The following is a 24,445-nucleotide window of genomic DNA, read 5'->3' as shown; positions in this document are numbered from 1 at the left end:
CTCTGGGGTTTTTTTTTCTCTCATTTCCTCATTCTGGGGTGTCCAGGCCTAGTTTTTTTTTTGTTAGGTTTCTTTGTGACAGTGTCTCTACAAACCACTATACATATAAATTATATTAAATTGAATATTTATAACAGGCAAAAAAAATAACATTACAGACATGATAGCCAACCATCAATTTATGTAAGTTATGTTACATAGTTTGCAGCAATATTTCATGAAATGGAAGTGGGCAGCTGCTGACAGCAAATTTGAGATCTACAGTGTATCATCGGATTTGAATTAGCCACCTGCAGGCAGCTTGGTGGTATGTTGCTATGTTTTTGAGACAGTGAGCATAATTCATATTCATATAAAAGGCTGTAGTAATCCCTACATATGTATGTTTAAGCATGTGTGTACACAGCAAGTGTTTGGTATGTATGTTTGAATGAGTATGCGTGCGTGTTCAACTGTGTACACAATTGTAAAATGTGATAAGAAAGAAGTAGGTACTGTAATTCAGCATGCAATTTAGATTATGAGCACATAGTGCAAGAAAGTGATTTAAACCCAGCATGCCACTTAAGTTTAGTCACAGCGCTTAGAAAGTTACACTTTCACTAACCTGTAGAAACTCAGAGCCTGAAATCCACAATCAGGGCCAAAGGTTCCTCTGTTCTCTTTTCTATATCTCAGCAGACCTGGCTGTTATGCTGGCAGTCTGGGGATTAAATACTCAGCACTTAACTATCATTTTCACTATGAGGTTTTATTTTGAAAATGCATACCAAATATGGTAATGTTTACCCGCATTGGATGAGGAGTGACTTTTCTGAGAGATTACAAAGGCCTGGCTAAAGGAAGATCCCTCATGACGCCCACTCCTGGAACAAATTGTCATTGACAAGTATTTGAGATCTCATAAAAAAACACGTTTTCAACATACAAAAATGCCAAGTTACCCACACATACAAGACATACACTGTCTATAACTCATTCATTCAAACTGGCAAAATCTAGGCCTGCCATTAGAAGTATTGATATCAAAATGACACCAAGTTGTACTACAATCCATATAGGCTATCTTGCCTCACCAAAATGAAATAAACTGTACTCCACATCAATGCTACCCAATGTTTCCTCAATTGTTTGAAGTCACTTAGCCCGCTAATTAAATCAACTGGCAGTAAACTTCTTCGGAGAAATTAGCTGTTCAAACTCGTCGCTACACAAAACACTGCATAAAAAAATTATTGCCAGTCATTTCGATGTCACCCCCTTCTGGTGGTGTCACTTGGTGTGGTCCGCACCCCCCGCACCCACCTAATGACGCCTCTGCTTGGCCCTGTGTGTATAAGCATGCAGTACATGGACAGGCCAAGCATATGTGTGGATGGGTTTGTAAGAGTCAAGATTGATTGAATAGGCGTCTATATGTCCAATTTGTATTGGTATGTATGTTTTTAGCTGCCCAGCCTTTCTTTTGCATGAATGATTGTATGTTGCTTGGTATAAATATCTGTTCGTAAATGTAAATGTAACATGCTGTGAGGGAAATGTCCCCATGGGGATAAAGAAGTTTTCTATGTATGTATGTACAATATGTATTTTACATGCAGTATTTATTGTAAGTAGCAAATATAGAAGAACTCGTACATTTAGTAAAATGAAGTTGACAAGCAAGTAAAAACATTTTTTCTGGAGGAATATGCTTCCTGTAGTTATTCACCAGAAGTTTTGTACATGAATTTAAATGTGGTGCATGAGGCAATTAGAAATATTTGACACTTTGATCTGACACAAAGTTTGAATGACATTGTAAAATGGTAAAATTAAAAAACACAGGGCCAAGTGACATTATTATGAAATGTTCTGTTGCCATTCCATTTAAAATTTATACCGGTAGTTCCACGATAGGGGATGAACAATGTAATTACTTTGTAAATTACAATGTAAAATAACTTTATTTACCTTAGATAAACATTGGCTCGTGTGGCCCCCGCTCATGGTCGTGTGGCCCCCCCTCGCGGTTGTGGCCCTAAACAATGACCAGGCTTGCCTTAACTTAGTCCCCACGTTAACAAAGTCTGGCACCCAAACAGGAGGGTGACATGACTTTGAGCCCTTTCTGTGGTGTGGTGACTGCTGGCTGCTGCTCGGGGTTGGCGGCTGCGGACTGCTGCTGCTCAGGTGCGCGAACTGTGTAACTCACCTAAAGGGTCAGTTAACAGTAGGTAAATATTTTCGGGTTAAAGCTAGGTTCGTAAGGAGAGGTTATGAATAAAGAGATGGACACAATGAACAACTGGAGCCAGAAAGTAAGTGCAAAATGGTTAGAACTGTATTAAAGAAAATGTAATGACAACAGGTAAAGCCGCCATTTACTTATCATATTCAAACACATTCATTTGTTTTCATATCAATGTCCTGAGTGTTGTAACTGTATTCACTGTCCATTAAGTTCTGAATGTCTTCTGTTCAGTCTGGTTCAGTTCAATTGGTCAAGTTCAATTTAGTTAGTTTCAAGTCAGTTTTGTTGGTTGGGTGCACCCTTTTTACAAAAAATAAAGTATCAAATAAAATTGTGTAATTTCTCAATCACAATCCTACCACACCGGAGTGGGGTTGGGAGAAACAAGGGGTATCAGGGGGTCCTTCTTCAAATGGATGAAGATGAATCAAGTTGATCAAGTTGGTCGGCTCGCCATCTCCCTCGTCAGGGAGAGAATCCTAGGTTCACAGGTTTCTTCTCGGGTATCCAAAAAACCCAGCCTGTATGATAACAGGCTATTATAACAACTGAATACTTTTCTCAATCTTAGTTTTTTTCTTTAAGGCATCATTGCAACCTCAACAGTGTAAAAGTGTTACTAATAAACCAAATAGTACACTTTATAAATGTTCAACTGTACAGTTTCATTTTTTCAAATATTCTATCACTCTTTAACCATTAATCATGAATTATGATCAAGGTATTTTCCATGTAACTGTAGCAAATAATTTTTAAACCATGAACTCAATACAAATACATGGCAATAAACCTTTAACAATCAGGTAAATCATTTGTTGATTGTAAAATCATTTAAATGTATGTGAACTAACACTCTTTCATTGTCATGCACAATAGAAGATATGGCTACATTATATACCCCACTGTAGTGCACTTGCTAAGTGCTAGTGCATGGTTTCTAACAGTACTGCATTAGCTAACTCCATTAAAGTGCATAGGCTCAACTAATAGCTACCTTGAATGAGCTATAACCTACTTAAAATCAACACAAGGTTATTGCATGGCACATTCATACACGTATGATAGAACTACTATAACAGTGCCATTCACGCTGTCAAATAGCATTCAACTTTATATGAGAGAAACTCAATAGCTATACATACCACGTGTGGCTAATGCTTGTGGGAAATAAATATAGATGTACTCAAAAAACACAAGCCCATTGTATGGGGAAAGATATGTAGTTAGAGAGCACAGGCCCAGTGTATATGGGAAAGAAATGTATTAATGAGCACCAACTGTCTCCTCCCTGACGTATCATCCGGCTAGCAAAAGAGGAAGGATGCAGGTGGACCAAGGTCGACCTTAGCCATAAGATTAACAACCGGCAGCAGGGAAGCGCTTCATACTAAAATAGGTGCGATTAGAACAAACACGTAATACACACATAATTTCTGCCCTGCTAATTAAGCTGTATACAAGCACATCTGTGGAACTAACGGAAGCTTCTGCCTTTTCCGGAAAATGTGTTGTCAGAATATGTGATTTATGATAGAAGGGGGAGGGAGATTCAAGTGGGAGACGAGCACTATCATTTTTAAAAAAATAAGGAAGGAAGGGGCTGATAAATAATGGTGTCCGAGAATTGGGAAATAATGGTGTCTGAAAAATGAGAAACAATGATGTGTGGGAAAAGAGTAAAGTAAAATGATGTTAGCATGAGGGACAGTCCAAGCTTGAGCTCCACAACAGGAGGAGCTAAGATTGGATAAAAGGGAGTGTTCGGCCCCAGGGGAGTATGTCTTGTATGTCTTGTAAGTCTTGTGTGTGTGTGTGCCTTGTCTGTGTGTGTGTGTGTGCGGCTTATGTGTTTTCTGTGAAGTGTCTTGTGGAATGCTTTGAGACAGTTTGTATTGATATGTGCAGATCAGCCCGGGTTCTTGCATGTTATCTTTGAATTACCTGCAATAAATCCAGTTGCATCAGACTCTGTGAAGTGTATATTTTGAATAAGTATTCAACAGTGTGAGGAGAACACCCAGCTCTTCTGGCCCAGGCTGGGTCCTGTTTTTCCCCACATGCTATTTTCAAGGAAACACGGAGTTAATAACACACATGTTGCTGCTACAATGGCGATACTTTAGCTAAATTTCAAATTTAAACTTACCAAGATCCCAAGGAAAGAGACTGAAGTGTGCGATATGGAAAATGTTTGGTCCCTGGGTCATTTAAGGAGCTACTCTTTAGGTTTAATGCTTAAATTAACGATTATGATTTTCTGTTTCTGATCGTCTTTTTCTCTCTCACGTTCTCCCCTCTTGCTGTGCACTCTCCTGTGCGACAAACAGTCTCAACCAAGTCCCTGGGAGTGGGCGGGGCTAACTATTTTCCAGAATAATCTTAAGACATTACTGCCTGTTACAGCCAATAAAACTAATTAGAGATGCAAAACAAGTCCTCCTAACAAGTTAGGTAGGGAGCCTCCCTTTCTTAAAGCTACAGGACTATTTTAAAGCATTGCTGTTTTTCTAACGGGTTACATGTGGATTGTCGCTGCTCAGATGCGGCGGCTGCAGACTGCTGCTGCTCAGGTGCTGTGGCTGTGAACAACTAGGTGCAACAGCTGAGGATAACTGTTACTGGGGTGCAGTAGCTGCTGCTGACCTGAGCTGGAGGGCACTGACGACTGCTGGACAAGACTCACACCTCGCCCCTTCTTATCTCTGCCACAATGATGGCTGGAGCCTTTTTTCTTCCTCCCCTTCACTGCTGCCACCTCCAGAATCTCCGCCTGTACCCCTGTTCGCTGGGCGGCTGGGAGGCACCGGGGTCACTGCCTGATGTGTGTGGGCTTATGTCCATCACCATGGCCTCCAGAGGGCAGTTGTGGCAGGCGCTGGCCCTTGAGAAGGGCGCACTACTTAGCTGTGTCAGTGACCACCCCAGCGCTAGCTAGGGCACCCAGGCCAAAGATGCAGGGCTAAACAATGTCTGCTTGAAAGGATTCCTGCTTGATTGGTGAACAGGCCCAACAGCATCAATAGTCTGCAGTGACCGTACTAGTTAGCTGACTGCACCATTAGTTTAATGTCCATGGCTAACCACGGCAATGTGCTAACAGCCCTGTTTGAATTAAACTAATAGTGGAGCCAGTATCAATTAGAGCGGTCACCGGAGTCCTGGCCATCTCAGAGCAAACACAGATGCTGTTGTCAATGCTGCCCAAGCAGCTCACTCTCCTTTCGATGGGGGCTTTCCGTTTCCTGGCTGCTGTGACTCTGCTTCGTCTGTGGCCTCCAGGTACATTTTTTCATGATGTGTCCTTTCTCCCCCACTCACAGCACCAGAATTTCCACCATGGAGCCACTACCACCCTGGCCAGAGCACATCACATTCAGCATGTTTTATAGTGAGGTTGCAAAACTGAAATTATTTAATTACCCATGGACTCAGCTATTTCAGCTACAGAAACCAGTTTGGCCACTAACTCAAATTTGCAACAAGCTTTTTTTCCCACTGGCCCTTCAGGAGCCAGTGGCCAGTGAAACACTGCTGAGAATTTTACATGAACAACTATTCATTTGGATGGGTAAAACATTTGGCTTATCATCAATCGGGCTACCTTTCTTGTGACCATAGTACCCCATTTAGTGATTCTGTACTGTGTCAAATTTACAGAACAGGGAAGTCACCTGCAGATGTAAGAGGTCTTATCCCTGTGAGGGAAGGGCAGAGCTCATCCCATACTTTTTAAATGAGAGGACAGAGAGCTGATGAGAGAGCTGATGTTTATCAGGTGTGTTTATGTTCCACAAAATCTTTTCATTTTTAATATTAATAACACACTGGTACTACACAAAAAGAAGAAAAACCTTTTTTTTCCTTGTGCCTCATCCTGTGTAGACACTCTTATTACACTGAGCAAATATTAGTTTTTTCCCCTCTAGAAGAGATGCATCTTAAGCCCAAATCTGAATCTGCATCCATTAAACAGGTAACTACAAAAGAACAGCAAGGTTGTGCATCTCAATTTATGAGCCACAGCCGGCAATACAAAAAAAAATAGCCTTTCTTACTCATGGAAATCACAAGGGGTTTTATTAACATAACGATAGCATACAAATGTTGTTTTTAAAAGCCAATCAATTTTGTGAAACTAAAATAAATTCTTCAGGGGCACTTGGTTTTCTACAATTCCAATCGCACATCAAAATATTGATTTTAACATTCGCATTGGATAAGTGATTGTTTCAACCATTTTCAGGGAGACAGATGCCACACAACCAATACTGTCAGATTACTTATCAGGCCATTATTACTCAAATTTAGATTTGCATATTTAGTTTAGGTGCCATTAGATAAATCTTGTTGCTTTTATATGATGAAAATTAGAATTTGAAAACAGGGATGTGCAGCACATGGTGTGCGATAAATTACATTGAAGAATGCACATGTAGGGAAACATCTTATACATTATCAGTGTCCAGCCAAGTAACCTTATTTAAGCCTAGTTATCTGTGCATAGCCTGATGGGTGTATATATCATGATGTGCATGCGTGTGTGTGTGTGTTAGGGGCTTGAGGGAATGTGCAAGTGCATGTCATGTGTGGTATGTACAGTTTGTGTTGAATTAATGGACTGATGAGAGTCTGTTAATTGACAGAACACATGCTGATGAGCCACAGGGTCATCTTTATTAGTCCTTGCACTTTAAATATCCCACACGGTCTGCAGTCATGATCACAGATTGCTTAACATACTTTATCATTACCTGGGAAAAAGCATGGGAACATGCTCTTATGGCTTGTCTATGGCTCTTATGTGACTTGGGTGGCTACCTTGGGTATCTGCCTCAGAGGTGTCATTTGGAAAGGAAGTTGAATCAAGTTAATTAATCACATTATTGTTCTGATGTACAAGATCTACCAAACCAAGAGCTAACAGTCCGCTTAGGATAAGCATAATAATTCCTGTCCGGAATAAAAATTATAATAAATGAAAATTAACTTACCTCTTGCGCAAATAATTTGTGTACAAATTACATTATTTCTGTGAAAATGTTTTGACTGCTTAACTATTGAATGCCTCTTATTCCAGTTTTTGAGAAGTTGTGGGTTTAACCCTTCACTGAATATGGGGAGTTTGGGAAAGAAAAACAGTGTACCCGCACAGTTTTGTTAAAATTTGTTTTATTTCAAATAGCGACTGCATGCGTCCAATACATGCATCCAATTTATTTAGAGAAAACCATCTCAAATCTGAGTTGATTTAGGCTAACACTGAGCATTTTATTGTATATGCTATTATTCAGATTGGATATTAATGCATCATTTAAACAGTAGATATCTAGGAGGGCAAACAAAGGATTTGCTTTTCTGTTAAAATTTGGGGAATAATTTAATTTCAAAACTGAGCGCACATTAAGTCAGAAACCATTTACAGTCCGACTCAACAACTGTACCCAATCAATAAGGATAAAAATATGAACTATTGTGAAGCCCTCACAGTAAATGTGTCCTGGACTCCCAGACTCACAAGCCAAACCACACACACTTACCCATTCCACTAACTCCACAAATCACCAGAGTTGGAATAGTTTTCATTTCTAATCAGTCCAACTGAATTAAATGGAAAGTCATCAAAGAACATAAACATTTTTGCTCATGTTAATTATGGGTGCCAATAATTCTGGAGGGCGCTGTATGCTACACACACTCTCTCACACACACAAACAAACAAACATACACACACACACACACCTTTCTTCCCTCTTGTTTGGTGATCTTCATTGGGACACACAATCACTGTGTCCCCTGATAATCATCAGGCTCACAGCACAGATGCAGAGGAATGTGATCTCAAAATCCATTCAGGGACAGAGAAAACATGATGTACCTGTGATATGAAACTCCCATTTCTTTCCAAAGGAAACATTAGCTCACAACCGTGTTATTCATCCTCATACTGATACCTTGCTAAAGAGCCCTGTTTGTGCTGTTTGTCACAAGTACTTAAATCAGCAGGGCTGTGATTTACAGGTCTGATTATTTATTACCAATTTGATGAAGAATTTATGTTGCATGACTTTAATTGAAATGTTTTGTGACAGACATACCTATTGGATGTCATTTCCCATGTTGTGGGTCTTCATTCCTTCAATAACTGAAGCAGGGCGTTGCTGCAAAAGAGCATCAGTGCTCAGCAAACCTACCCTGGGTAAATAAAGGTTTTTTTAATTTTTTTAAACTGCTTATTGCAAAAAAAAGCTTTGCTTAGCTTGCCAAAACACACAGCAGGCCTCGAACAAACCAGTAAACCTGCTTCACTGTAAAATGTTCAGCAAAATAAATTCTGGTAATCCAGGAAACAGCCTTTGTAAATACATCTATGTTCAGTGTAGGGTTTGTCTGTGGGTTCCATCTGGCAATATTTGTTGCTTCATGCCAACTTCTGCTTTTAATTATTTGATTAACCCAGTTATTTGCGTGAACTGACATTTTAGCTGCATTTTACTGATAATCTCATGAATGACATCTGAAGACATTGTGTGTGTACATGAAACATTTACTGTGGTCGAAATGTGCGAGTGAGAAGCATTGTCTCAGCAAGAAGTTTCTTTTTTCTGAAAGAAAGTGGGCGATGATGTGGGGAAGTTGACAAGGTGATACAGAGAGGAGAAGTGTCCTAACAAAAAACTAAAAGAAGATGCCAGATGCGCTTCAAGCCAGCTATATGAAAGAGGACTAAATAGTTGCTAAACAGTCAGAACAATCAAACTATAACTTGTGTTTATCTTGTTTACTTGTTTACTACTTAAACTTGTTTATATGTATAACCTCAATGGGACTAGGCTGAAAGGAAAGCTGAGAGCACACAGAGCTCAGAACAAAAGCCACTTTATAATGAATGGGGAGACAAAAAAAAAAGTTAAATTGTGAGGCGTTGCAGTGATGTCAGCAGTCTCATTCCTGCTGGAGCATGATGTTTAAACAAAAGTGCCCTCTGCTGGTCAGTGTGTGTAAATGACAGTTGGATGTGAAAGCAGCAGTCCTACTGAGCCAGTCATTCCCAACCCCAGCTCTAGGGACACACTGTGCATGCTGGTTTTGGTCTCATGCTGTGTTCTCACTGAATCTGGTGAGGACGCATGATGATATACTGGACCCCCAAGCATTTAATGGGCAATTTTTCCACTTAAAACTGTCCAGTAACATATAATTCTGAAAACATTTGAGGTGAGAAATAGACAATGCAGTTGCTGATTCTTTGCTGAATTTTGTGAGCTAGAGCGAGCTATGTTGGATGCCTTCATTTACATAGATCAAGGATGAAGTACATTCTATGCAAATGCAGAACCAACAGAACCACAACAGTCGCTGAACTGCTTCCATCATGCACCACACAGCCTGTCCATAGAAAATGAATAGGATGTGTCAAGTGCCGCATTTGCTGGGAACCCCCTGTCAGTGAATCTGGGCTGATTAAGCTTAAAACTAATTGAGTTGCTCAATTAATTTAATTCCTTGTTCAGTTCATTTCTGGAGCATCTAACACAGTAAATTATTCAAGCAACCAACATCTTAATTAGGCTGAAAAGTAATCTGTCTAAAAACACAAGTCACTGACATAAATGGATCAAATACCTTTATAATTAGCATAAATATAGCTCCAAATAACACATATTGCACAAATAACTTTATTTACAAGACACTAAACCCATGTGTACAAATGTGTGCAGGCAACAAAATGGTCTGTGCAGTAGCAGTTGGTGAGCTGAAAATTTGGGAAAATGAGGCAGGAAACCTTCCCTTAAACTGATTATTGGTCTTTACCTATTTTCTTTTTTCTTACCTGTCATTTTCCTTGATTATCAATGAAGCAATTAATTCACTATCAGAAAATACTATATGATTTTTTTATTTGCATTGCAAAATTGTGCACATTTTATAACCATTATTTGTGGATACATGTAGACCGCCTCCTTCTGATCTGCAATGCTTAGATTTTAAACAATCTTGAAGCGCAAGGTTTGCTATTTCTGGTTATATTGATGTGATAGTTAACTGAGTGGTAAACTAAGTACACTTATTTACTTTTTCCATAATGTGTACTTCAGTAAGGATAGCTCATGCATTTAGATTAAGTATGCAACGTCTTTGGTTTGGCGTTGAATGGATTTGCTTCATACTAGTGCACACACCAGCATGCACTACCCTATTTACCAGGGAGCACAATACACCTCCCCTACTAAACAGGAGGAATACCAGAAAGCCCCCCCCCCAGTATTTATAAGTAGATTCAAACAACAGGTGGTCCTGGGGTGGTGCCGCGAAGCATGCAAAAGCAGTGCAAGCAAGTAGCAGCACTAGAGGTTTTGATTGTTGGTTTAAAAAGGTGCTCCATTGGTGATGTGTGCATGTGACTGGTTGATTATTAAAATGCGTGAGAATATAACTGCTTAGGTTGCTGCAGCAAGAGTTTCCTGAAAGAATTTGCTCTGCGCACTCCATACGCGTCGCTCATTTAGTGATTAAAATGGATTTTCCGAAATTGAATTTGTGATTTAATCTCCCCAAAATGTGAATAAGCTGTGTGTTACTTGCCAATTGATTATCCAGATCATTGACAAGCTTGTTAATCAAGGAAAATGAATGAACACAGTGTGGCAAACACGCCTGCCACAGGCCACCGAAGTGGCTTTCCTAGGGGCCCTCCAGCACAAAGACACAGGGAGAAGATGTTCAAGCAGTCCAGATTTATTCACAAGAGTTTGGCAAGATGTTATTGCCAAGGAGCAGATGTTAAAACTGTCATAACAGAGAGGCTCCCCTATGTGAGTGGGGATGGCAGATTTAACCTGTGCGCACTGATTACCTCACTACGCACAGGTGCAGCCACTCCTGCTCCCGGGTCCAATTAGCCTGGCCAATTATCTAATTAATAACCAATTATCTAACTAGCCAGGTCTAATTAGCTTGACCCAGGGCAGGTGTGGCTGTCCACTTTAAAGGACAGTTTTCTGCCCCACTAATTTTCAGCATACCAACCACCGCTGGGTCTGTGAACTGACATTTCAAGATACATTGATCCATGCTGCGTAACATTTCATTTGATAATAAAAATATTATTTTCTAAAAGAAGTGGTCCTCTTTTTGCATGTCAGGCAGCCTACACTTATCCACCATTTTGATTGTTGCAATTTTATTTAACATATTGTAACCAAAACTCGGTGGCCAGAGAAAGTATTTTGTGAAGAAGAAAAAATGGACATATTTCTTTTTATGTCATTTTGAACTCCCTGCACTCGTCATTTCAGTTTGCAGACACAGAATTCATGACACGACCTGCCATTTCATTAGTGCCTGGCATTTGAGAAATCTCGTCCTTGGGAGACTGGACCAAAAAAGGTTGATGCAGGTGATGTCCAACATTGTTCACATGAAAATTTGAAAGGCCACCCTCTCCCCTTCAACCAAACACCGCCCCCCCCCCAGCACGCACACACACACACACACACACACACACACACAGACACATCGGTGCAGACACTGTGACAATTAAAGGTTTAGCCATCGTTTTTACTGAATATTTTATGATAATATTAGATTTGTTTTGCAAGTTTCTATTGTCCATTTGGCAAGTAGATTATTTTCAATATCAAATCAAGTGGACTTCCTTGAAAACGGTTCGCAGAACGACAATATATTGTGGCTCTTGATTAAATGCAGACCCACTAGAGCCAGTGCATACAGACTGAGGTGCAGTGTTCTGGTCACTGTGGAAGGTATGCTTGCATCTCGGAGTCAGAGCCCCACTGTTCACCCAGGGCTGGGTGCAATTTAGAAGAGACCTCCGAGTTCTAATACTAGATCTAAGTCATTTATAAGAAACCTCTGTGTACTAAATGACATGTTTCAGACCTCTGAGTTCCTAGTAGTAGAATTTAAGTCATTTATGGGGTTGGATGCATAGCCTAGGACTTCAGGCTCTGGCACCAGAGACTAAAGCCGCGTTTCCACCGCAGGAACTATACCCCGGAACTAGGAACCTTTTGAGGAACTCAGTGCGTTTCCACCACAGGAACTAGGGTCTAAATTTAGTTCTGGGGGCTTTGTTTTACCCCCCAAAACGTTCCTGCTCGGGGGGTAGTACTTTCCGAAAGTACAGGAACCTTTTGGGTGGAGCTTGCAGCGCTGAACATTTCTGATTGGTCGAGTACTCGTAGCATTTGTGTTGTATTTATTTTCCGCCATTACCCGCCATGTTTGAAAATATGCAGCGGCAAACCAATTTATTTTCATAATAACTTCAAATCAAACTTATATGTTATGCGGCGCAGTAGCCTACTTTTGGTTATAGCCTGTCAACGTCTTGGAATTATAACGTGTGCTCTTCTGTTCTTTTCTTGCTTTAGTATTCGTTTTATAAAATGCTAAGCATTCGTGCTGGGACAGCATATTACGTAGGCTACCAAAACATTCAAACGGATTAATTCGGTTGCTGAATATTTTCTTCCGGATTTTCTTTGTTAGCCTGTTGTAATTGACTCAAAACGTTTGATACAGTTATGTGAGGTATGCGGTAGTTCTGCATAATTAACATTGGTGATATAGTACAAGCAAACTGGAAATCACCTTCCGCACTTTTTATCCGGGTAAAATAACAGGTTAATTCTAGTAATCTTCCCTTTAGCTTTTTCAGACTGCCGTAATTTTACTCAATTTTACTGCCATTTTTCAATTCCACGAAAAGACCAGGAAGACTATGGACTCATTTATGGTGCATGGTTCGCATCTGGAGGGCACACTTCGCTGCTCGGCTAGCAGTAACTTCGAAGGAAAGCAAACGGTGGCTGTACCACTACTAATTTACATTTTCACGCAAGTCCGAGTTTTCGTTCTATTCTTGTCATTTTGCGATTAGCCTATATGGAATTGACGACGAGAAAGTAATAAAACAGCAAATTGTTTACAACGTGTGCATGTTTTCTGCTGTTAATGAATGTGTTTGAGAGGATATATGAAAATCAATAAATACAAAAGTAACCATATATAGTCATTGTTGGTAACCCGTTGTATATAAGTGGAATAAACCCCTCCGGGCTGTCCCGGTTATTAGAAAATAATGTAGGCTCCTTCGGTGGTAGTATGGGGTTACAGAAGAAATCATATGACAGATGGACCGACGACAACGTCAGTGGGCTAATTTGCCTAATCTTCGCGGTACTTTAGACCCCGGTGGAAACGCAGACAACCATTGGCTGAAGAAACCTTTCAGTTCCTGGTAAAGTAGTTCCTGGGACTGAAAGTTCCGGGTAATTTTGGTGGAAACGCGGCTTAAGTTTAATGACCACTGATACTGGATCTGGTGCGAGTCCCCTGAGAGTGCAGACACAGGCTGTAACAAGTCTTTAGACCATCTGGAATTTGTCCTGGGGGAGCCATGCCTATAAGTCCCAGAGATCGAGGCCTGTGCCAGTGGTCACTGGACCTCTGAATACCAAGCCCGATGTAATGTTAACAGGACCCATGGTTACACGGCAGATAAAAGTCTCCAGCCCGATGAGAGTGCAGCTAAAGTCTGCAAAGGGTTTGGAGACCGTCTGGAATCTGACACATGTGGAACCCAAGTCTAGACCTCTGAGATTGGTGGAAGGTATCATGCCACAGGACTTCTGAGTCTCTGAGATGCGGGAGTCCCTCGACCTATGATATCTGTACCCACAAGTTTTAGACCACTGAGTTTCTCACAAGTTAAAAACAACTCCCTAACCTCTCACACCAGGGCCCAAGGGAAGGTAGCTGGGGCCAGGGCTGAGGTGCAAGTATACTACTAAGCAAACTGGGTACACAACGTACGCCGGGTAGACAATGCATCCACTCAGAGCTGCGCAACCCTGTCTCACCAGCAATAATAAATAAATGTCCCAACAATATAAACATAATCCCATGCTAAATAGAAGAAACAGAACTAATAGCTTGAATTTTAACTCTGGGAGCCCTATAACAGTAGGCCAGAAGTGCTCTGTAGAGACCCCTACCCATTATCAGTACTTCTCAAATGATGGGGTAAGACTAAAGATGTGTTTTATAGTGACAGTAGAATAAAACGGCAAAATCACTCTGTCGTGGAGTGAAACCATGACCTGTGGACATTTACAGTTTTAAACATGCGCACATGGTCGAATGCATTTAAACCCCTGTTTGTGTTCTTTTAATTGCGGGCAACTTAACAACCATATAAAGTAATGTGAAGGAAGGAGGGGAAAATGTACTTACCATTGTTTGTGTGTGTTCTGAAGGTGAATTGTAAATGAATGAGAATGAGAAAATATGGCAAAAACGGAAAAGGAACAATGCTCGTTTTACCGCCAATTAAAAATTTTTTTTTAAACGACCGCAATTTCTGTTAAATGAAATTGGTAGCGGTACCATTGTTTGTCGTAAATTTGTGGAGGAAAAAGATAAATTATCAAAGATAAAATGTAACACTCATGTTAAACATTGTTTTGCATTATATTAAAAGTTAGCAAACACTAACCAAACATACAGCCGGTTTTTCTGGAAGCCTTCCAAGGAAGCTCGGGCCATACCATGGGGATGTTTGGGACATGTCATGTGTGAAATCCCAAGGGGAGAGGATGTATGCATTCGCTTTGTTTTCCGTAATGGGCAATTCATTATTCACGTTCATTTGTTTATGCATAGTAATTATTTATTGTTTGTTCTTGAAATGTAAATGTAAAATAAGACATAATGATAAAGTGAAGAAACTTCTTTTTTTTTTTTGTAATAGGATTCCTGAGGGAGGGGCTTGGGCTATATAAGCCAGAGGAAAAGTCCTCCTGGGTGGGGATTTTTTTTTCTGTGTGTGCTGAGTGGTCATGCTAGACACGCAGCTTATTCCAACAAGTAGGGCCTACTAGGCATAGCCTACTGTGTTTTGTTTACTCCTTTTTGTTTTGTTTATGGTATTTGTTGTATAGATATTTTGTTATGTTGTCACCTGTACATATTTTGCACCGGTTCTGGGTTTGAAGCACATCTCCTGTAAATAAACCTGGGTGAACAGAAGTTTTTGTCTCCTGCCACTCTTTTGCTGCTCTAACTGCCGCCGGACTCCCTCACACACTCCATCTACTGGACAAAATCTGTTACAAGCCTTAAGTCTTTAGAATGATTGGTAGAAAATTGTTTCAATGTACTGTACTGAGTTTCATGCAACCAGTATATTGTAACCTGCATGCAGGCTAAACCCTAATAAACTCCACACAACAATGCAATGAAAGCACATACATGCCTCACAGTTATACAAAAACAGTGGCATATTTATTAACAGTAATTTGCCAAGATGTTTTGGAAGGTGAGCCCAGATTGTTTTTGTCTTCTGTCCAACCATGTCTGCCCCTGGTTGAAGCAAATCACACTGAAATTTAAATTAAATTTGGCTTTTGCTTCTCTAGAAAAGTTTGAATCAGTTCTTCAGTGCTCATTTATTGCTCTAAATGACATGAGTACAAACCTTTATTTTGACAGTTTTACTCTCAAGAAGTGTGGCTTCAGTGGGCCCTCCCCTGGATAGCAGAAGGCCCGGGCCAATAGCACATTTGATGAACAGCTGTGTCTGGCCAATCGATTAGAAATTATCCTATTTCCCAATTCCAGTTGGGAATTGGAGATTACAAGACCCTTAAACCAAAGTTCTACACATAGAGCCTTGAAGAGAAGCAATGCATGCATGGGGTACAACTAATATATGCAATAAGTATAATGGGGATGAAGACAGACTATCGTTCCAACTACCCTGTCAATTCATTTTGCTTTGATCTTTTTGAAGTTTTTGGTGTTGTTTCTGAAAAAAAAAGCAAATACTTATACATGACTGAGGTAAGAGCAACACTGTGTAGCAGAACCTACAAACATACATGAAATCAATTATTGGAACTAGTGTTAAATACTATAAAATTGAATATACAGTGTAATATCATCTCAAAAATACCCCCCACAACTTCCCAAATTAGCAATAATATTAATCACAATGAAGGTGCGTATGTGATGAAATAATTATGAGCACATGTGCTCATGTTTTGTGTATTGGCTACTAACTATTTGATCTTAAAACTAAATCTATATTGACAGTCTTGACAGAATTAACTACGTACTGTATATATTGAGACTGATGATTCTTCTTTCACTGTGGAGGAGAAAGCCCTGCCTTTTTATTGTTACCCATATAGCGTATTGCATATTTCATAATGGCATGAGACACAGGAAGTTGGAATATCATTTAATTTAATTGTGATTCATAAGACATACATTTTCTATGAACACTTTGACAGTTCAATAAAGGTATCTAAAATTACATAAAACCCTTATGGATAATACAAGTCAAACTACTGAATACTTAAAAATAATAAAAAGTAAAGACATTTTCGTTATTTCTACTCCCAATCATCTATGAATCTTGTTCATCTTTGCAAGCATTTATTCATCCCTAATGTCTTTGATAGGGAGGTTCCTTTGCATGTTTGCTGGTTATATATGGTTATGTCATAATGTAGAACAGGTTCTAATTAATATACAATTGCATTCATTAATATAGAAAACTCAACAAATCTAAGAAAATCACACTTTGATATATATTGAAAAGAGAATTACACTTTGTTAATTAAATGTAAAAAAAAAAATAAAAAAAATAGAATGACCTATGGTAGGGCTGCCACATTTTGATAAAATGTTTTATATTCCTCAAATATAGATTTTAAAAAAGAATTAACATATACATGCACAATGAACATTGAAGATTATTGATGTGATCACATTATTTTTGCAAAATTTCTGAGTCATTCTGATATATCAAAATAGTCAAATGTCTGTTTTCTGTGGTTCTGTTGTCTGCTTTCTGTGGTTGTCTGTGGTTTCTGCCAGAGTCAGGTTCAAAGTCCTACACTCTGCAGCCAACAGGACAATAGGCGACTTGCACTTCCTGCCATCCGGGTGATTGGTTTGCACTCGTCCCAACCACAGAAGCTTCTCCACCCTATTCAATCTCTGCTCTCTATTTTGTTGATGAATGTCCTCAATTTTTGTTTTTAGTCCCTCCTTCAGAAAGTATGTCCCTGGCTGACCTTTTTTGTCCTGCAAACTGTCGCTTACCTTGTTTTTTGTATCTGCTGCTATGCTAGGCTAGCTGTCTGATTACTGTTCTTTCTGTGGTATTAGTGATTTTGTAAAAATTCACTCTAAAATGTGAAGAAAGAAGTGTTATATTATGTCCAAAATAAAGTTTTTGTTTTTTTTCTCTCAGATTTATCTAATTGTATGCACAAAAAAACAGTTAAAAAGTTCAGGACCTCATTTTAGCAGGACTTTTCATACTCCTTTCACCTCCAGTAAAACAGTTAGATTAGCGGATTGTTCGGCAGTATATAAAAACATTAACTTAAGTAACTCCACTGCATAACATGTAGTTCAATTTCAATGGCAGACTAAATGACGTTATGCAAGCTGGGTGCATGTGTGCTCATCCTCAATTATTCTAACTCTGCCAAAGCAGATTCTTTTGTGTATGTTTTCCATTCATTTGGGATTGCACCAGCACCCACAAATTTAAATTTATGTTTATTCTCCAGTTGTTCCTGAAATTCACAGATGAACCATTTCCAGTAGCGCTGCACACTGCCATCTGGAGTAATGTTCCATTTATTGTAAGGGTCTCCACCATTTCTGTATGTCTTGTAGGGGATACTCTCATTCTCATTACAACGAGGAAAGAATCTTTGATCACTGCTGACTGCTGTGGTGCAGAAATTGATTGAAAAATGATCTGTGCCCCTGGGGTGCCAGCCAGCAAGTGCATCACAACGGTGGAACGTTACACTGTGTTCTCCATCATGGTTGGGGATGGTGTTTGTGCAGATGGCTTTGCAGAAAGGACACTGAGCCCAGCACCCCTGCAGCTGGTTGAAGAGGTATTCAGCTGGTTTCTTTCTCAAAGTTTCCATGTCAATTGCTTTTTCATCCTTCAAAATTTCATCGAGAGACATGGCCATCACATCTTTGAAAAACTGCCAGTCTTCAATGTCTTCATTTTCAATGGTATGCAAATCCTTTCTGTTTATTACCATGTGCTCCCCCAATGTTTTACAGAAGCAGTCAAGCCACATGGATGCATTTCTTTTCTTATCTTCCACTTCTCTGGTTGCTTCTGTGCTTGCTGATAAAATCAGATTTTTGAGGGTTCCAAGATTTTCCTCATGCATCATACGCAGTTTTCCAGTATCATTGCAAAAGTTATTCGTCTCTTCTTGGATAAATCTTTCAAAATATATCTTTGGGAAGTCAATGTATTCAGCAAATGAGCTGAAGTCCTCCTTAGTTGCCAGATGTTTCATTATGTGATTCTCAAGATTTGATCTATTGCTGTTTAACGCTGGATTCTTGGATTTCATTTCACCTGCAATGTGCTGACTGGTTTTATCATTCACTGCAACCAGAACTCCTGGCTTGATGTGTTTACAGAGAAAATCTACAAATATTGTTACAGAATTTGCTCCTTTGCAATAGTTTCTGAATGCTTGGAGATAGTTGCCTCTTTGGCTTTGTAGATATGTCAGTGGATGGTTTGATGTCTTAAAGGTTTCCTGCATCCTCTGAAACCTTGAAACATATTTAAGGCAAATATGAATGGACAGGTCTGCCTTGAATTCATTTGTGAACTTAAGCTTGCCTGTGGAGTGCTCAAATTCAGCAATGGTCATCTCAATAGTTTTTAATATCTCATAGATGAAGCTTTCATTAAAATCTTCCTTGCTCTTTTCTTTTGCAGTGACATATTTTGTGACAGCATGATCCACTTCTTGTTGAACTTGTTTAGAGAAATCCTGCCCCCATTTTTTTATCTTCTGAATAAAATTTTGAGAAACATGTTTTTTCTTGTCAAACTCAAACATCCCTGTTTCACCTTTTATTTTCTGAAAGACATCTGGCTGTTTTTGAAAGTAATTTTGGAGGATTACCTCCACTACAGCTTTTACATTCACACACTCATTGGGGGTGTATGCTTTGTCTACATCAGCTGTCCAGTTCATCCAGAGTTTGTCAAATTCTTTTGTCACCTGCATGTCATCAAGCCGTTGTGTTTTTAGATTGGATGCTATGGTTTTGCTCTGCTTGGTTAACTGTGCTGTATATTCAGTTTTTTTCTGGTCTAGTGCTGATATGTTTTTCTTGAAGGTAACCAGTTCTTTGCATTTCTTTACTGTCCCATCAATGAGCTCAGTTCTTAGGTTGCTGAAACGTTTGTCAATGTTCGCCCTCCATGTTATTAGAGTTTCTTTATGTTTGTCTTCTGTGAAATACTTCTGGATCTCCTGTTGCAGTTGATTGTAGACTTGATTGTTAAAATCTTCCGTCAGGTCTGGTACATTCACATCCTGAATCAAATTGCTGCCAATCTGGTTGCACAGTTTGCTTTGCATCTCCAGAGCATATTTTCTCAGCTCCCATGTCCACGCTGCATACTTTTCTTCCAGAGAAGTGTACACCATCATTTCAACTGTGTTTCTAAAACTGAAAACAAAGTTCTCTTGTAAAAGTGCTTTCCAAAGGTCACCAACCCGTGATCTGAATTCTGAAAATGAGGAAAATTTATGCTCTGGTTTCCACTCTGCAATTGTTAGCAGCTTAGTCTTCAGCTCTTGCACATTCTGGCTGTAGGAAGGGTTTGGTGGGGCCATGGGAGGATCCCCCTCCAGAAGATTCTTGAAGTAGAACACTTGGGATTCAATGTCAAACTGTATTACATCACTGAATTCATTAATGCCATCAATGTTCTCTTCCTTTGCTGCTATGGTAGCCATATCATCAAGTTTCTGCAGGAGACGTCTTTTCCCTTCCATGTTCTTTTCTCCAGCCGACGCATCGGCAACATTCTGATGTACAAAAATGCAACTTGGTGTAATTTTGACCAGTTTCATCCGCAGGAAAGCCTGCACACAAATCTGGAGAATGTCCTGCATTTCGGATGGGTTTTCCCCCATAATGTTAATTACAGTTATGTCACCAATTCCAATGATGAAAGTGGCAAGCTCATTGTCATGGTTCACTGATGTACTGAGCTCTGGTGATCGGAGACCCTCTGTGTCCACAATGAGGACAAAGTCATATCCAAGTTGATTTCTGATGCTGGAGTCCACCGGTATGAGCTGCATGAAGACTCCACGGGTGCACCTTCCTGCGCTCACAGAAAACTGAACACCAAACATGGTGTTCAGCAGAGTGGATTTCCCAGAGCTCTGAAGTCCTAGAATGGACAGAACAAATAACTTTCTCTCTCCAAGAATTTTTACAAGTTCAACCATAACAGCTTCAATCCATGTTAAAGGCACATGGGTAGCATCTCCATCCATTAGCTCAATTGGACACCCATAAACCAGCATATCTGCCCCTATTTTAGGCAGAATAGTGGCAAATTGTTTGGTTGGTGTAGATGATTTTGGTGTTGATTCACTGGTCTCACACAGTTGACCAACCTCTCTCATAAGATGATGAATGCCAATGATTGTATCAGCCATTTTGTCAGATATGCTCTTGAGTTTTGATTGCATTTGATTGACATGTGTTTTTTCCTTGTCCTTTGGTACTTCTCTCATTTTTCTCCAGGTTGAGTGATATTCCACTTCAAGTCCTGCAAGTTCATCAGTGGTAAGATCATCCAGGAGGATTGCGAGCCACTGCAACATGTACAGTTTTGTGTCTTGGGAACTACTAGGTGTATTTAAGCAGTCTATGAATGATCTTACAAAGTCATTAAGAGGTGTGGCCTTAAATAGCTGATTCTTTCGGATTGCTTCCATTTTAGATGAGATTTCACTCAGCTGCTGTTCAATGCTTTCCTTTTCTTTGCACCGCAAGCGATACCGCTCTTTGTTTTTCCTACACCATTCATGCCACAATTCACCTTGCAGAGGCAAAAGTTTCTCCTTCCGGGTGGATGAGATTTTCTCCTCCAAAAGACTAATTAAGGTCTGAGCCTGTGCATACCCTTCTTGATGTGTATTCTGGTCTTCATTCACTTTGAACTGTTTCTGAATTGCAATATCATAGCACATCTTAATGCTTTTTTCCTGTTTATTTTCACTAATGCAGTGTTTGATATTTAAAATCAGTTCATTTGTAAGTGCAGCATGACTCCTGTTCTTTGCAGCTAGCCTAACTTTGGTACTATTTTTGGACTGCTGAACGAGTTCTTTCCCAGAGAACAAACAGATCAAGGGCACAGGAGACTGGGAAAGTTCCCGGGAAATCTTTTTTGCAGCTTCACTCATAGGATGCTCTGAAAACAGAAGCACATTGACAGTACTTACTGCCTGAAGAAACTCAAGTTGTTTTGGATGCTCTGCTGCATCACCATGGAGGTTTAGAAAGGCCACACAGTCATCAAATATGTCATCTTTCTTCCCTCCAGGACAATACCATGCAATCTCCACGACTCCATTCATGAGCAAGCTGTTTGAAGTGCTGTCCCAGCAGTGACGGTGAAAAAAAACATTGTGCCTTTGATTACAAATGACAGCATTCAATATCTGGGACTTGGAGTTGGAATTTGATGATCCTAATCTAATGAAGGAAACAACTGGTTCTGGAATATCGAACATTCTAATGTTATTGTACTTTCCAGATCCATTTTTGCTTTGCCATGATTTTCGAATGTTCTGCAATGCCCAGGAAGGAAATTCCAGCTCTTCTGTACAGGGGTTGGGAACTAAGATGGGCAGGCTAAACTGACAAGCAGAGAGTTTAGCAAAAACATACTCACGCAAAAAGTCACTCGAGCAGTGGAATATGGCCATGTGAATATCCATTGGATGAATTTGATCCAGATTGCTGCACACATTTTGGACAGTTGAATCACCACAATCAAAAAAATCCTCATCCTCAGCAATTACTCCACCATCATTTAAAGACATGCTACCTGCCTCAGGTTCTACACGCAGATATCTGGCTTGGTAGTCTAATGTCATGAGTTTATAGAGATAAAGGTTGCTCAATTCTTTCTCTGTGGTAGGCTGATTTATACTCAGAGATAAACTGTTTATAACAAGAACATCCATTTTTGTCATCTTTTCGAGGTAAGAATCTCTAAGGCCCAACTTTTCAAGCAAATGCATAAAGCTGTCCATTTTCTCACTTGCAGTATTATTTTCAGCTGTGTTCTGCTCATCTGCATGCTGAACCACATATGCAGATGGCATGTCCTTTGTCGCCATATGGAAGACTGTCTCTTCTGACATTGTAGGTTCATCGCAGATGTGTGTGCTCATTTGGATGGAATATAGTCCTTTCTCAAGCAATTGTCAGTTACCTTGACTGTTGTCTGCCATAATATCTCTACTCCTTTTTCATATGCCTAGAGGAATGAAAGAAATGAATACAAATTAAATGCAGTAATACATAAATTTAAGTAATCATATATAATGTAGGAATTACGTGCTTATAACATTTTCCCCCTTAGCCTTCCGCTTTAGCCCTTTAGATTTTCGCTTTACATTAAAATGTCATGGGTTGATCGCACTGAACATGGCTGAGTTTGTTTATTTAATCTTGGCCACAAAATGTCAACAAAGTGAAACTAGGTACACCAACAGAATTAAGAAACTGCACTATTAGAGAGAGAACGACAATGTGCATATACTTCCAGTGAATGATCACAAAGCATCATTTGCAATATAAAAATTTTCAAGAGCTAGATTTTAAAATGTATCTGGGAATGTTTTAGATAATGTAAAAGGTCAAGGCATACAAGAATATCACACAGGGTTTATTGGCAGATTCAGCACATCTGACTTGTAATGTTGAAACCCTAACCATCATCTGCTATATGTATTGAATATCTCAGAGATTTAATTTGTTTTCTACCAACAATGCTGCCATGGAAAACTGTATTTGGGGATATGTCAATAAAAATGTTTGACACTGTGCAAGTTTGGTGTTCAGAAAAGCATTCGCATTTTAACAAACCCAGACCACCTTTCAAAACATTGTAAAAGTTTGGTGCTCTTGCCAATACGCACATATGGACAATGAGCATATGGACCAGACAAGTCATCACTCAACTCTTGTACAAAATGTATCTCATAAAGATATAAGTTATATTTTTTATTGAATCCTGTGGGGTAATTTGTCCTCTGCATTTGACCCATCCTAGTTACTTAGGAGCAGTGGGCAGCCACAGTGCAGCACCCAGGGACCAACTCCAGTTCTGAGGCCAGTGTCTTGGTCAAGGGCACCTGCAGGAGCGCACCTAACATGAATGTCTTTGAGTGTGGGAGGAAACCGGAGTACCCAGAGTAAACCCACGCGAACATGGGGAGAACATGCAAACTCTACGCATAGCAACAAGCTATGCCAAAAGTGACATAACCAACAAGGTCAACTGGCTAATGGCTGATTACAATGGCACTAAATATCTCTTGTATTAAATGTGTGCCAAAAAAATTTAAAATTTTGAAAGAAATACCTCAAAATTATGAATGTTAAATGTTTTACATTAACCAGAAAACTACTACAATATGCATCTATATTGATTATAAGCCAATACCCTAACTTTAGAAGAAATACCTTATTATTTAGGATATTGAAAATGATATCAATTTAAGGATGTACAGTATAATAATAAAGCATCTATGAATGATTTTAAAAGAAATACCACAAAAGTCTGAATGCTAATTATTTCACGCTAAAGGGTGAACCAGTAGAGCACTACATGAAGCATCTATTTATGTATCATAAGGCATTACTTTAGCTTTAGAAATACTGAAGCTGGTGTCACTTTAAAGGAAATACATTGGAATATTGCATAACGCATCTATGAATGATTTATAAAGCAATATCTCAGCGTAAGGACAATGAAACTGAAAATGCTGTCACTTTACAGGATGCATGACACTGCACAGTATAGTAATAAACTATGGAAAGTAATAGCTAATGTTTCATGAAGGAAAGTTCATGTGTTATATCACTGGTATTAGGGTGGAAAGTCATAAGATTTTGAACGAAAGCATAAGTAGTGCAGTCTGGGACATTACAAAGTTTATCGACGTCAGCACCTAATTTCATAAAGATTATGAAACATTATGTTGAAAAATTATTTTCTTGAAATAAAGGCGATGGCTGCATCAATTTCAACATTTTTAGTGCTAATTTGTTTTGTTATATAGGTAAGGGAAAATG

General features: G+C 39.4%; 1 protein-coding gene across 1 annotated transcript; it reads right to left on the bottom strand.

The window, feature by feature from the left end:
* Positions 1 to 16,641: 16,641 nt before the first annotated feature.
* On the bottom strand, positions 16,642 to 22,643 carry LOC118230997 (interferon-induced very large GTPase 1-like). The gene has a single exon (XM_035424360.1). The coding sequence runs from the start codon at positions 22,534 to 22,536 to the stop codon at positions 17,746 to 17,748; it is 4,791 nt and encodes a 1,596-aa protein (XP_035280251.1). The 5' UTR covers positions 22,537 to 22,643; the 3' UTR covers positions 16,642 to 17,745.
* Between the last annotated feature and the right edge of the window lie 1,802 nt (positions 22,644 to 24,445).

The sequence above is a fragment of the Anguilla anguilla genome, chromosome 7, assembly GCF_013347855.1.
Source record: "Anguilla anguilla isolate fAngAng1 chromosome 7, fAngAng1.pri, whole genome shotgun sequence".
Classification (NCBI taxonomy): domain Eukaryota; kingdom Metazoa; phylum Chordata; class Actinopteri; order Anguilliformes; family Anguillidae; genus Anguilla; species Anguilla anguilla.
The sequence above is the reverse complement of the archived record's forward strand: the minus strand, read 5'-3'. Positions and strand labels throughout refer to the sequence as shown.